The sequence below is a fragment of the Salvia splendens genome, chromosome 5 (assembly GCF_004379255.2).
Source record: "Salvia splendens isolate huo1 chromosome 5, SspV2, whole genome shotgun sequence".
NCBI lineage: Eukaryota > Viridiplantae > Streptophyta > Magnoliopsida > Lamiales > Lamiaceae > Salvia > Salvia splendens.
Window position 1 is genome coordinate 732,027 of NC_056036.1, and position 14,406 is coordinate 746,432.

At 33.1% G+C, this 14,406-nt stretch overlaps 2 protein-coding genes and 1 non-coding gene across 3 annotated transcripts; 1 reads left to right on the top strand and 2 right to left on the bottom strand.

Annotated features, from left to right (window-relative positions):
- Positions 1–6,161: 6,161 nt before the first annotated feature.
- Positions 6,162–7,453, bottom strand: LOC121803574 (dehydrin ERD14-like). Its single transcript, XM_042203193.1, has 2 exons — positions 7,152–7,453; positions 6,162–6,588 (listed from the first exon to the last, which is right to left on the bottom strand). The coding sequence occupies exons 1-2, from the start codon at positions 7,356–7,358 to the stop codon at positions 6,268–6,270; spliced, it is 528 nt and encodes a 175-aa protein (XP_042059127.1). The 5' UTR covers positions 7,359–7,453; the 3' UTR covers positions 6,162–6,267.
- A 1,112-nt stretch (positions 7,454–8,565) lies between these two features.
- On the top strand, positions 8,566–10,895 carry LOC121803575. The gene is made up of 2 exons (XM_042203194.1): positions 8,566–9,037; positions 10,510–10,895. The coding sequence occupies exons 1-2, from the start codon at positions 8,925–8,927 to the stop codon at positions 10,715–10,717; spliced, it is 321 nt and encodes a 106-aa protein (XP_042059128.1). The 5' UTR covers positions 8,566–8,924; the 3' UTR covers positions 10,718–10,895.
- Positions 10,896–10,970: 75 nt separating this feature from the next.
- Positions 10,971–11,043, bottom strand: TRNAE-CUC. The gene has a single exon. It is a non-coding gene; the product is annotated as a tRNA-Glu (tRNA).
- Between the last annotated feature and the right edge of the window lie 3,363 nt (positions 11,044–14,406).

Here is a 14,406-nt window from a genome sequence, read left to right on the forward strand (position 1 = left end):
ATTAAATGACATTAATATTTCAATTGATATATTTTTTTCTACTGTATTGATAGTAAGGGTGATCTTGGGCCTTGATTCAAAGATATAATGCCTATTATTTAATTGCAGTTAGCAATTTTAGAGTGAGTTAACAATATAACGCAACGATGCTATTAAGCCTGTTTAATAGTAGTACTCCATTAGATTAGTGATTTGCGTAAGTATGTTAATTGGGCACAGTTCTTGAAATTAAAAAACGTGATCCAACACAACTAATGGACCAAACAGTTTTTTATTTGACAAAACTATAACCCGAAGTTATATTGAATGGGAAAACTGAAATATATAAATTAGATATCTGCGATGCCTACATGTATAATTTGGATATTACTCCGTATTCGTATGTAACATACGTACGGTATGTTATTAAATCGTTTGTTCTGTATCTAGATTTTTTTAGTATATGCAATATGTGATAGTCCTTAGATTTAAGTTCAATACACAGTTTGTTTGTTTTATTGGAAAAAGATTAACAATGGTCGTATTTTTATATGTGATGATTCCAATATCAATTGAATTGCACTTGTGCAAAAGTCTATATCATTATAGCAAATCATATCATGATTAATTTTATTTAAAAATTTAGGATTCGAATTTTATAATGTACTAAAACCTACTAAATCTAACTTTCTGGTATTTTTTCATCCCAAAACAGTTGGAACCCTTTTTTTATAATATAGTAATATAATATATATACAATTATACAAATACACTCTGAATAATATCATATCAATACATGTCTAGTTTTCATATAACGTACTTCTATTTTACAACAATCACTTATTCTGTTATTCAAAACACTATTATCTTAATTTGGTAATATCTTAATTATTTAGTTGCAACAGATTCCTTCTCCTTCTCATCAACCTTTCTTCTCCCCTGCTGCCGGAGTTGGAGGAGGCGAAGCCACCTCCTCCGCCTTCTCGCAGCCGGGAAGCTTCCCTTTCTTATCTTCAACCTCTTGAGTTGGTTTGTTGTCATCACCCTTCTTTTTCTTCTTCTTTTCTCCATCTTCCCCGACCAACTGCAATCATCAATAATCAATTTATATAATTTGATTGAAAACTACATTTTTTTGGATAAATTAACTCACACTCCACTATATATATATATATATATATATATATAGAGTAGTGATCTATGGCAAACAACACTTAACCATATAACTAGAGAACAAATAATAGCCACAAGATCAAAAAAATCAAGGGCTAATATTAATTTTCGAATTTAATGAGATATTAACTCCCTCAATCACAAATTTACTCCATAATAACAAGTCAGGGGTATTATTGTCATTGCACAAAAAAATTAGATTATGTAAATTTTTACTTCATTTGAAGGTTAACTTCACGGACATGAAGCGAGTGGATCTGATCAAGGAGATCGCGGCGGAGTTCGAGCTGATCGCGAACCGGCTGTCGGAGACGGAGGTGGCGACAGTGGCGTCGGTGGTGGAGCTGGAGCCGCAGCATCTGGCGGAGATCGCGAAGCGCGCGCAGAAGCTGACCGGGCCGAAGAATGTGAAGCTGAAGACGGTGATCGACAAGTCGCTGCTCGCCGGAATCATCATCCGGTATGGGAATTCCGACTCGAAATTGAGTTTAATTACTCTTAGGTTGCTGAATGTTGTATGTGAATTCAAGAATGATTGAAGAATTCGGAGCTCTGTTCATCAAAGCTAGAATTTGCCCGAGCAAAGGCGGCGATCGGTTTCAGCTATAAATACGGCGAATTGAGCTACGGAAATTCTTGTAATAATAGTAATTGAAGTTCATCCTCTTCTAATTCGGCTAAATTTTCATTCTTAATTATTTATTTGATCAGAGAGAAATTTGTAAATGCTGATGCTAGAAGGTGTTTGATCAATCTGATTTTACTTCACTCTTGTTCACAAAACACATCACTCTTATTCTGATTTTACTTCACTCTTGTTCACAAAACACATCACTCTTATTCTGATTTTACTTCACTCTTGTTCACAAAACACTTCACTCTTGTTCACAAAACACTTCACTCTTGTTTACAAAACACATCACTCTTATTCTGATTTTACTTCACTCTTGTTCAGAAAACGCTTCACTCTTGTTCACAAAACGCATCACTCTTACCATGATTTTACTTCACTCTTGTTTACAAAACGCATCACTCTTATTATGATTTTACTTCACTCTTGTTCACAAAACACTTCACTCTTGTTCACAGAACACATTACTCTTATTATGATTTTACTTCACTCTTGTTTACAAAACACATCACTCTTGTTTACAAAACGCATCACTCTTAGCATGATTTTACTTCACTCTTGTTTAAAAAACACATCACTATTAGAATGATTTTAGTTCATGTTGCCTCCCAAATGATAGAAAAATGAGTAGAGAGTATGAGCAAAAATGACAAAATCAATCAGCAGAAAATCACGAACTCAATTCTCCAACGTACAATGGAAAGAAAACAAAAAAGGAATTCGAAATTAGAGAAGGAAAATGGAGTAATTATCATCATATCATTCTCGAATCGTAATTATAGCTAGGGATTGGTAAAAGCCCCTTGTAGAACCCTCTATTTCAAAATCTCCTCCAAATCTCACTAATTTACAAAATGCAATATCGAGAATAAGACGAGAATGCGAAAACAAATAAATGTTGATGGAGTTGAGCAGAAGCGAGTTCCAGTTGCGGCGCTGCTCGGTAATGAGATCGGTTAAGATTCAGCGAGCCGCGAACAGCCCGGCGGAGGACGCCTTCAGTGGAAGAACCGGCGCATGTGCGGCGGCGGCGGAGAGGTCGGCCATGGCGGTGGCTGGAGACAATTCAGATTCAGATTGTATAAATTGCGCAGAAGACAATTCACGCTGATACATTTGAGATATTGAATTCCAAAAATGCCCTTTGGCTATTATTTTTTTATAAAAATCTGCAAGATTATTTAAGCCATAAGATTAATTTGGAGTATAAAGATGTGTGACTGAGATTTGTTCTCTAGTTATACACTTAAGATTAGTTATACATTGATCACTATCCTATATATATATATATATATTACACGTTTTAGGAGTATGTAAAAAAATTTCATAGTATAACAATGACGAATAGAACAAAAAAAATGTTCACAAGTAACTTAAAACGATTGGTGATTTATTTTCAAATAAAAATGTTCATAAGTATGAATGAATTTATTTATAAAAATCAACCTAATATTACGTTATTCACATACTCCAATAGTAAAAAACAGTAAATTTTGATATGATAATGTATTGCATTATCAATATTTAAAAAAAAAGAAACTTATTTATAGAGAAGAATATCACTACCAACATTTGGACCCCCAATAACCACATCTCAATTTACGACTTTTTCATTGCTTCTAATTTGAAGTTTTAGCAAAAATTTATGATACATGACCAAAAGCCAAATGAAATTTTTAGATATTAGGATAGCACACAATGCAAATCATACTTAAATTTATTATGTTATAATTAACAGGCTATTATCTAATACACATCAATTTAAGTACACGCATTAAAAATTGTGAAACTGGTATAGTAAGTGGGATTGAGATAAAAAGTGGGTAAGTATGAGAAATGTGAGAAAAATATGGTAAAGTATGAAAGAGAAATTTTTCATTTTTTTTAAATTGAGACTATTTTTCGTGGACACCTCAAAATAGAAAAAATGAGATTACTTTGTGTGGACGAAGAGAGTATAATTATTATTTTTTTGCATTCTAATTTTTTAATAAGGAATTACTAAATAATGATAAAGTATGGGAGAGAAAGAGTTTGTAGAGTAAGAGTGAATTTTTTTTTGCCAAAAAAGAAATGATTCAACTACATTGGCACAAGCCTAATACCTTGATACAAAGTGAGTGTAGTTTAATTGATTAGGGTGTATCTCAAAATATATTTATTTTTATATATTATATATAGGAGTATTTATTATTATTATTTTTATTATTGTTTAGATCATGCTTTTATTAATATTTTTAATAGTATATCATATTATTTTATAATTATTACTATTATTACTTTTTTAACTTTAAATATAAGTAAAACTTTATATAAATTCATGTCAACAAATCATACTACTATTAATAGCATGAAATATTTTTTATATATTTTATTAATAGCATGAAATAAACAATTAAACAAACTCATATTAAATATATGAATAAATGAGATCATAGTGATAAAACTTCTTTAAAAAGTCATTTTTTCAATATTTGTTATTGGTTAATGACCATGTTCAACAATTTTTATATTTTAATTTTTGACCTACATGTTTTCCTCCAAACTAATATTTTTAACTTTAAGTATAAATAAAACTTAAAATATATTCATGTCAACAAACCATCTTAATTAACAATTTTAAAAATATTTTATCAACAGTAAAAAATAAACAATTAAACAAACTTGCATTAAATATATGAATAAACTAGATCATGAAGGTACTTTAAAACTTCTTTGAAACCAATTTCTCTGTATTTTACTATTGGATAATGGTGATGTACAACAATTTTGTGTTTTGTTTTTGACCAATAGTCATATTTTCCTCCAAGATAACATTTTTATAAATACTACAAAAACTCTCCGTTTATATTCTAGATTACCTATTCCTTAGGTCGGCACTTCCTTAATTTCTTTCCTTCCTTCATGGTTTAGATAGAGTCCATAATCCTCGATCGTTTTATATCGTTATCATGTACTATCAAGTTTGTAGGCTGTAGCGTTATTGCATTGTTATCATATCTTGTCAATATAAGTTTGAGTCGTATTTAGTTTAAGCTTTAAAAATTATAACGTTTGCAAGTCGATCCAATAGCAATCTAATTTATTACCACTTGTCAACAGTGCTTTACAAACCAGAAAGCCACTAACAAGCTGACACAAGTTGTTGCATGAAGCTCGACGACGTCGTTGGCCTCTTCGATTAGAGTATTTAATTTTGTGCCCTCTTTATGTGATTTTGGAGAAATTTTGGCAATAATTAGAATTTTCCATAAATTCTGTAGTTGAAACCCATAAATCGACTACAAATTATATAGCATATATGATATATTTAATCCTATTAACCTTGTTTAATAGTACTATGTACTCTACTGGATTAGAATTTGCATAAGTATCTCAATTGGGCCCAGTTCTCGAAATTAAAAAACGCGATCCAATACAACCATGGGCCCAACAGTTTTTTGTTTGCAGCTGCAGGTGGCGGCTAGCAACGATGACTAGTTGAAGAGAGAGAAGCTTCGGAGAAGAAGGCACTGTGATTTATGATTTTACTTAAAAAATAATTTGGATTATTAAATAATTAAAAATTGCTTAAGTTGGTCAAAATTGTGATTAAAATCGCTGACTGTTAAATATTAACGGAATTGTTAACGGAAGACCAATTGTGATCCGATTTGAAATGTACAAAACCAAAAAATTCAAAAGATAAAGTGTAGGACCAAAATCATAAAATGAGCATATGTTGAGGACCAATTTTGCCCTTTACTCTACTATTTATTAATTAGATATCTTCGATGGCTATATTATGGGTAAGAACTAATCAATGTTAGTTTAGCCAATTTCAATGAAAGTTATATACATGGTGTTCTAATCAGTGACTTACTGACCATATTGTAGATTACACTAGTAAGTTTTTTTTAACTCACTTTCAATTTAATTTATTCAATTTATGGTCGTCCATTATGAAATTTGCAAAATCTGTCGTAAAAGTATTGAAGGACGAGAGTATTCTTCTACACCGTATCAAAAATTAGAATATTTCCAATAATGCGACTATGAATGACGAGTTTTAAATTAAAATATGTGAATATTATGATTTATTAGCAATATGAATATATACGTAATTTATTTATTGTTAATATAATTGTATTTAGCGGTAGCTATATTACAATGCGCCCACTTTTAAGAAGTGCTATATAAATCTCCATCCATAAACTTTGGGTCATCATACATATGTCGTTTGTCGTTTTGAATTAGATATTTAAACATTTTTAATTAATATTTATGTGCTAATTTTAATAAATATTTTTTATTTTCTGTTTAAGATGCATGATAATTAAATTTTTTTTTTGAAAGAATACAATATGGAGTTCTGCGTATCGCACCAATGGTACACTAGTTTAAATAAACACGTAGTTTTCATAACAACTATTAACAAACCAAACAACACCACAATAATAATCACAATCACGATTCAAAACACTAATATTTATTTTCTTAATTATTTAATTGCAAACAGCTTCCTTCTCCTTCTCTTCATCAGTCTTTGAGTAGCCAGGGATTTTGTCCTTGATCTTATCCAAGAACCCTTTCTTCTCCTTCTCCTCAGCCACCGGAGTGGCAGCGCACTCGGCTGCTGCCGCCGGAGTCGGCGGCGGTGTAGCCACCTCCTCCGCCTTCTTGCCGCCGGGAAGCTTCTCCTTGATCTTATCTAGCAACCCTTTCTTCTCTTCACCCTCTTGAGTTGGTTTGTTGCCATCACACTTCTTTTTATCCTTCCTTTTCTTCTTCTTTTCTCCATCTTCTCCTATCTCTTCCTCTTCAGACTGCAATCATCAATCAAATAATACATCATAATAGTACTACTATTAATTTTGCATTTTTGTATTTGCAATATCGCCTCTTTGAGAAATATGAGATTTTATTTAAAAATTCAAACTAATATATAATGAGAAAAAATAAAAAAAAGTGGTACTTAGTATGTTCATAACCTTGATTTACATAAATTTTAATAATTTGATTGATTTAATTAATAGTATATGTTGTGAATGAAAAATAAATAAGCATTCCCTATTATATCAAAATATTCAAAACCATTTTTGTCATATGTCCTCGATTAAAACTTCATTTTTTTTTATTTTGAATAAATAAACTCACATTCCACTAAATAATCTTAGTATATGGAGTATAATTTATTTTAAAATTAGTATGCATAAAAAAAGACTTACTTTTTCATATTAATAGATCACGAATATAACAAAAAAAAATTAGAAAAATCTTATTAAGTAGTAGTAACTCAAAACGATTAGTGATTTTTAAAAAAATAAAAAAGTGGATTACAGTAGTAAATTAAACAGAGAGTATAAAGTATTAATGGATGGATACTCACAGAGCTACTGGAGGAGCTGTTTGATCGCTGAAGCTTCTCTCCCAGGGTTTGATGCTTCTTTGAATCTTCCTCTGAAACCTTAACTTTCTCATCAAATTCGCCGGCGACCGCCTCCTCCTCTTTCTTCCCCACGAAATCGAACAGCCCGCGATCGGTAGACGGGTCATCGCTCTTGTTGATCTCGTGGTGGTTGTATTGATCCGCCATTAATGTTTGTTGCGAAGCTAATTGAGGGATTAACTGTGTAAATCTGTTTGATAGAAATTTTGGAAGTTGGGAGTGTCCGATTTTGAAAAGTGAGGGAAATGATGGCGGTTATTTATAGGTAGAAATCACTAATTAATAAGGCGGTGACTTATTTATATTTAAGATGTAATTTGATTTTTACGACTTACAAACGTCCCCACCTAGCTTATCCCATTTGTAAACAATTAGTGAATAGTGATGTTTCGTGCATAAGCATCTCTCCTTATAAATATCCATGAATTTTCAAATATTTTACCTATTGTAAGACTAGTACTTGTAACACTACAAATTAATTCAGAAAAGATGTGCATTTTTATATCAATCATTCCTTAAAAAAAGGAATTAGCATAAAAAAAGAAAAATAAAATAAAGCCACTTGTCGTACAAACTAGAAAAAGAAGAATGTATCGTAACAGAGGATATGGGCAGCGTCCACTAACAAGCAGACACGTCGACACCAGGGGGGTCCACGACGTCGGCCTCTTGGATTATTTTATTTTGTGAATTGAGCAGCACGTAAGCTGCATGACACGTGACAAGATGATGACGATGGATGATTCCAGAGCTTTTCGCAGAAGCCAGAGGAGTATTCGTGTGCGGTGCAGCACTTTTGTTGGAGACTTCTTGATTAGATGCACTACTATAGTTAGTTAGGAATTGATTGTGAGAGATATCAAATGCAATGATGAAAAGATGTGACTCATTAGTTTGGACACGCATAAAATTTTCGATAGATGTATGTTCATATTTGAAATTTTGAGATAATGTTTTGTATGTTATGATAAGACCGTTTGCATGACAATTTACATAAATAATTAAAATTTGTGCATTTTTAAGCATAACAATTATATAAATAATTAAATTTTGTGCATTTTTAATTAGAGTCGCGAAATATTTTTAACCACGTGACATGCAACATTTTAAACAATAATGCAATGTACATGTGTGAAAGTTGTAGATGCGGAAAGTGACACGTAGTATGCGACATTTTAAACACTATCACACAATATATATTTGTGGAAGTTGTAGATGGATTTCAACATAGTGCATTTTAGTTATAGGCAGATTGCATTAAAAACATAAATAGTGTACAATGCAAAATAAAATATAATATAAATGCAATTCGTATAAATGCGACTAGCAAATCGCTGGTGCTGGCGAAATTTCACGAGCCCTTGGCAGCGGCCAGCGGATAACGGACATGATTCCTCCGACTAACATAGGCCTAATTTCGTAATATTGTTGAAATAATTAAATCATTAAATACATAAATACTTTTTCTTTTTCTTTTATCTATTTTCCCTCTCCATTTCCCTCTTTCCATACACGATCGTCAGCTGAAGATCGCCGTCGCCGGGTGTAAGCTTCTCCGCCGCCGGCGGCCTCCTCCACACGTCAACGCGATTTATTTGTTCCTAATTCGATTTCGTATCGGATATATCGCGATTCTCGTGTAGCTGAAGAGGAGGCGGGGTAGATAAAGGGGGGAAAGGGAACCAGGCGCGGTGGCGCGTTGGATTGGAAATAATGATTACCCGATCGAAATTGGCGGAACAGCTGAGAGAATATCAGATTCGTTCGAAGCATGATTGGGCTTCCGTTTCGTTTTTCTCCTCAACAGCCAATGTCGCCTCTTCGAGGTATTTAATCTGTTTTTTTCTTTGTAAATGTAACTACTCGTGATTGTTGTTAACGTTAAGAAAATAAGCTGAATTTAATGCCGGTTTCTTTTAGTTTTGTACATATTGATTGTCGTGTTTGGAAGAGATTGTGTAGATCAGGTGAAATGGTGAGATTCTATTGCTGAAGGTATATGATTTGGGGGTTTTACTGTTGCATTTATATATTCTTTGTAATTGTGTAATCAAATTGGAGATATCATGAATTTAAATATGATATGATCGTTTTTTAATTCTGATAATGTTGATTGTGATTTGAGGTGTATGACATTCTGCTGAATAATTGGGAGTTTTTTAAATTGTTAGATTCACGAGCATGCTGAGCTTGGAGCTTGATAATTTGAGATTTTATGTTGGCAATTGTGTTTTAAGCATAACAAATGATGTTGTGTTATTTCAATAATATCGAATTTGCAGTTTTATTTTTCTAGTGCTACTAATAAGAATGTCAACTGGTAGAAATCTCTTCATTCACTTCGAGTGTGTTGAGGTAGATATCACAAGTAGATGTATGGGATTGGATACTTTGAGCAAGAGAAAATTGAAACAGTTTCTCACCTAGCATAGTTTGGCAATGGCCACCTAAGGAAATAATTTAAAAGCTTTGTTGACATTTATTAGAAGTTCAATGGAAGCCAAATGAGGAAAAAGAACAGATCGATGTCTGAAATTGAAGCTGACCTTTTATATGCGGTTAATACTCATATGTTCATAAATAATGACAATGCGATACGACTGTCCAATTGCTTATGGTTATCATAGGCTACTGAACCTTTTGTCAAGGATGTAGTGTGATCCTAGTTTTGATCAAATAATGAGTTCATAACGGTTTAAGACTTTAAGGCATATTTACTGGATATTATATCTTCCGTTTTTGTGTTCAAATGATTACCATTTGGGGAAATTATAGTACTATATGTTATGTAGATTAGTAGCATGATTCAAATAAAGGAGCTCCTTGAGCTTATTTCAACTCGTCAAAGCCAATCGGGCAGCAGATACAATCTCAATTTACACAGTACATGTAAAAGGTTTTATGTAGTAACCTGCAGAGAGAACTGCTCAAGTTTCTCCTATTTGTGTGTAAGATAATGTAAAATCATGAGTAAATGGTAATGGTTTTTCCAGGTCATCGGTCAGTTATTACTTTTCTCGTTGCTGAATTGCATTTGGTAAATGGACTAGTTCCCCCTATAAGCTCATTTCATTGTTGGTAAAAGGTTAATAGTGTAAATGTTGATGTTAGTTGAGCTGCTAACTGGTTCACATTATCATTCTTAATTGCTTTCTTGTTCTTTTCAGATAGGTCGTAAGCGAGCAAAGCTAGTTAGTAGTAACTTATTTGTGTCTTTTCTGTTTTTCCCCATGTCAGTTTAATTACTCCATATCATCCTCCAAAATATTCACCTTTCCCCCCTCATTTGTGGTTGCAGGGTCGACGTTGCAATCTTTGTTATATGCGAGCTTGTCATACTCGCATTCCTCGTTTTCTCAGCTGTTTCCCTGTATTTTACACACGTGACGCTCGCTGTTGTTTTTATATTCTTTACTATGGTATTGCTTTTATTGATGAAAGTTACTAAGAAAGTAAGACTTGCTCGCAAGAAGAAGCGAAGGATGCTTCTTCCTTTATCTATGTAATTGGGAGACTATTGCCATGTAGATTGCAAGGATTCTTGTTCACTGCATTTGGTAAATTTTTATGATAGATTATCACACTCTTTATACTTCAAGCCATGTACTCCTATGTAGACTTGCAAGGATTCTTGATCATTGCTTTTTGTCAATTTTTTTATGATAGATTATCAAACTTTGTAAAGTTGTACGAGGTAGTTGGAATATTTTGCTAAAAAAGTTATTTATAAAAGTCAAAATTAAAAAAAAAAAAAAAGAATTCCGTTGCCGGGACTTGAACCCGGGTCTCTCGGGTGAGAGCCGAGTATCCTAACCAACTAGACTACAACGGATTTTTGATATCAAGTTCTACAAAGGAGTTTTGATTAATGTTTTGAGTTCTTTTTCAAAGAGAAGAGTTAACTAATTTGGGATTGATTTAATCTCGTGGTTATATCAAGACAAATTAATATTCAATCAAATTATATGATTGAATTAATATCAAATAATATCGAAGCAATTAATGGAGTATTCAGTAATAGACACTCTTCAGTCTTCACCAATAAACAAAGACCTAATAGCTAACAACAATGAATGTGTTATTCGACGATTTCCGAAGAGAGAAAAAGTAAACTCCATGATTGTTAATTTCAAAAAAATTATTCTTATGGCATATCACACCAATTCAATCTCAAGCAATATCATTACAAATTAATATTGAGAAATCGAACAATCTCCACCATCATACAAAGAACTAACAATTACTAACATAGTTAGAAGGTATTGTATTGTCGGCATGGGCAGACCCATGTGTATTGGGGGGGTGGGGCTTAAGCCCTCAATGAATATTTTTTTACAGTTTTTTTCTACTAATTATTTTTAAAATTTCTTCAAATTTAGTGTAAATTATAATGTAAAAGCCCCTACAAATTATCTAAATTACTCAAAAATATACTCTAAAACAAAATTTATAAATCTCAGCCCCTATCATTATATATTTCTGCATCCGCCCCTGATTGTCGTTTGACTTCCATTTGAATAGAGAAGAATTAATATCCATAAAATTATTATCCGATAAATGTGGACTAATTTTCCAGCAATACTAAACATAGAGTTGAAATTGGAAATATGCAATAGTTTGGGGGAAAATAAGAAATAACCGGAAACTCCGAGGATGGTACAAATTTGGATCAGCATTTCAGTTTTCCCCAATTCATGAAGCTCTTTCAACCAGGTTAACCCTAACAAAATTCAATTTGCAATCTGACGAGAAAATGGGCGGAGGACACGGACACGGCCATGGCATCACCTACAAAGGCGTGACTCTACATCAGCCTAAGCGCTGGCACACTGTCACCGGCAAAGGCCTCTGCGCCGTCATGTGGTTAGAAACCGCTTACGAATATTCTTACATTTTACGTCGGTAAATGGTTGATCGGATTTTGAGTAACTTTGTGTGGGAGTGTTAGATCAGTGTCCATCGCGAATTGAAGCTTATTCTAGTTACGGTTTTTATATTGAGATGTTTTCTAATTGAAGCTGATTGTAGCTCTAATTGGTGACTTTGGATGTTAGATCTGTACGCTCACGAGCTATTTCGAGATTTTATTTTTCTCTGTTTTTTGTTTTTGTAATTTTATTTTATTTTATTTGTTTTTGTAAATGTGGCGTGGTCTCTTTATGGCGTCCTTAGTCAATTTGATAGACATGTTGAATTTAATTAGCAATTTAAAGTTTGAATTGGGGAGTGTAACGAGCTGAAAGGTATGCATACTTGTTGATGGTTCTTGAGCTGAAGGTTTTCCCTTGAGGAATGCGAGCATGTGCATTTGCAGATGTGATGTGTTTTTATCGATCATGTGCTAAATGTTAATGCGTCTAAATGGTTTTGTTAAAATTCTTCAGTACGTCTTTATCCGCTGTCTTTCACAATCCAGAGATGGCGAGAAAAGAGAAGTGAGATGAAAGGCAGAGCTGTTAGATTAAAATGGGATTTTTTGGTCCATTTCCTGATGAATGGATTAATAATAGTACTAGTTATTAAAAATTCTAAACAACATATAAATAGTGTTTTATACAAAAATTTGGGGCCTCAGACATTTGCCCATGTCTCCTTTACTAAGGGCCGGCCCTGGGCCTTGCAGCTAAGAGGCTATGACATGTTGTCAATTAAGCTCCTTATACTCTGCCTGTCTGCAATGTTTTACTTGATATCCTTATGAGGAGCGTTTTAGAAGAAGTAACTTACATGATTGGTTGCGTATAAGCATTTACCACTGAGTTTTGCTTGACATAGGGCTCTTAATATGCCGATTAGTTATCCTATTATCATGTATAATTTTCAGGTTTTGGATTCTCTACAGAGCAAAGCAAGATGGCCCGGTTGTGTTGGTAAGTTCTGATTTTTCTTGTGTTGTTTGTTTTGGAAGTTTATTCTTTTCATTTAGGTGTCATGCCTTAAAGTAGTATTTGTGAAAGGATTTTCTGACCCACCTTCATGCTCTTAGGGCTGGAGACACCCTTGGGAAGGTCATGATGATCATCACTAGGTAATTTTTATTCCCATCAATTGAGTACTTCGATTCATTTGGTATGAAAGCTGTTAATATCACATATACAACTCTTTTGTTCATCTGGTTTCTTATATAAGTACTATGTTTACTTAATGCATTTAAATGTTGCATGTAAATTTGTTTATCCTTTTCATGCTGAGAAACTTTCTAATTTTAATTTTAGAAAGAAATAAGCTTTAAAAAAACATTTTCCAAACCCATCTAGAAGTAGATATTTTCCAAAACATTTTCCAAACCCACCTATACTCTATTCTTGAACCTTGATGGAAATATGGATGGTAAATTTGTTCAGAACCTGGCATTTATGCAACTGTTTACGGCCAAACAACTCAAAAAGTACTTGATACACATTTAAAACTGCAATGGACCTTCTTACATCCACTTAGACAATGTAGATTTTTCTTATTTGATTCTTTGTCGCATGGTACCTGGCAGCAAAACTACTGGTTCCCTAAGATCTTCATTTGTAATTAGATGGAGTATGTCATATTGGTTGCTTTTCTCTACAAAGTGGTTACTAATGACAAGAGTCTGATAATTGGTGATGATTCGGCCCATTCGTCTAGACCTGTGTGGAATTTAGTGAATGTGTCAGAGAGGCCATATGTTACTCCACTAAACAGGCCCTTGTGTTGCATGTGGATTTATATATCCAAATATGTAATGAGCAGGAGCTTTGTTTCCCCGATTTAATGAGAAGGGTATCATCTTTTTATTCTAACTGTGCCAAAATAATAGTGCATCCACCTCATAGTCCCTTGTGCTTTTTTACCAGAACAGTGGTGTGATTCAAATATGGAACGTGAAGGAGAAGTGGTCTTATAGCTTGTTGGTTTGAGCAACTCTCTTTGGATGTTATGCACAATAAAGTCGACTGAGGAGAAGTCATCTTACCTTGAGACATTGTACAAGTTTTTTCTGACTGTGTTTATTTTTCAGTTCTCTGTTGTTTATATATCACTATTTCTTGTCATTAATGCCACCCCAATATGATAACCATTTGAATGTTGCAGTTTGCTGCCCAAGTTTGAAAAACATGTCGAAAATTGTATCCATAAAGTGGTACTACTACTTTTACTTGTTTAAAAACTTTGATGATCATGGAGTTTTGTTGGTAATTTATCATTGTCTATGCTCTGTAAT

Excerpts from the sequence above, each read along its gene's own strand:
- LOC121803574 (XM_042203193.1), bottom strand. The coding sequence starts at position 7,358 with ATGGCGGATCAATACAACCACCACGAGATCAACAAGAGCGATGACCCG. Across the intron at positions 6,589-7,151 it reads ACAGCTCCTCCAGTAGCTCT|TCTGAAGAGGAAGAGATAGG; the intron begins GTGAGTATCCAT and ends TGATGATTGCAG.
- LOC121803575 (XM_042203194.1), top strand. The coding sequence starts at position 8,925 with ATGATTACCCGATCGAAATTGGCGGAACAGCTGAGAGAATATCAGATT. Across the intron at positions 9,038-10,509 it reads GCCAATGTCGCCTCTTCGAG|GGTCGACGTTGCAATCTTTG; the intron begins GTATTTAATCTG and ends TTGTGGTTGCAG.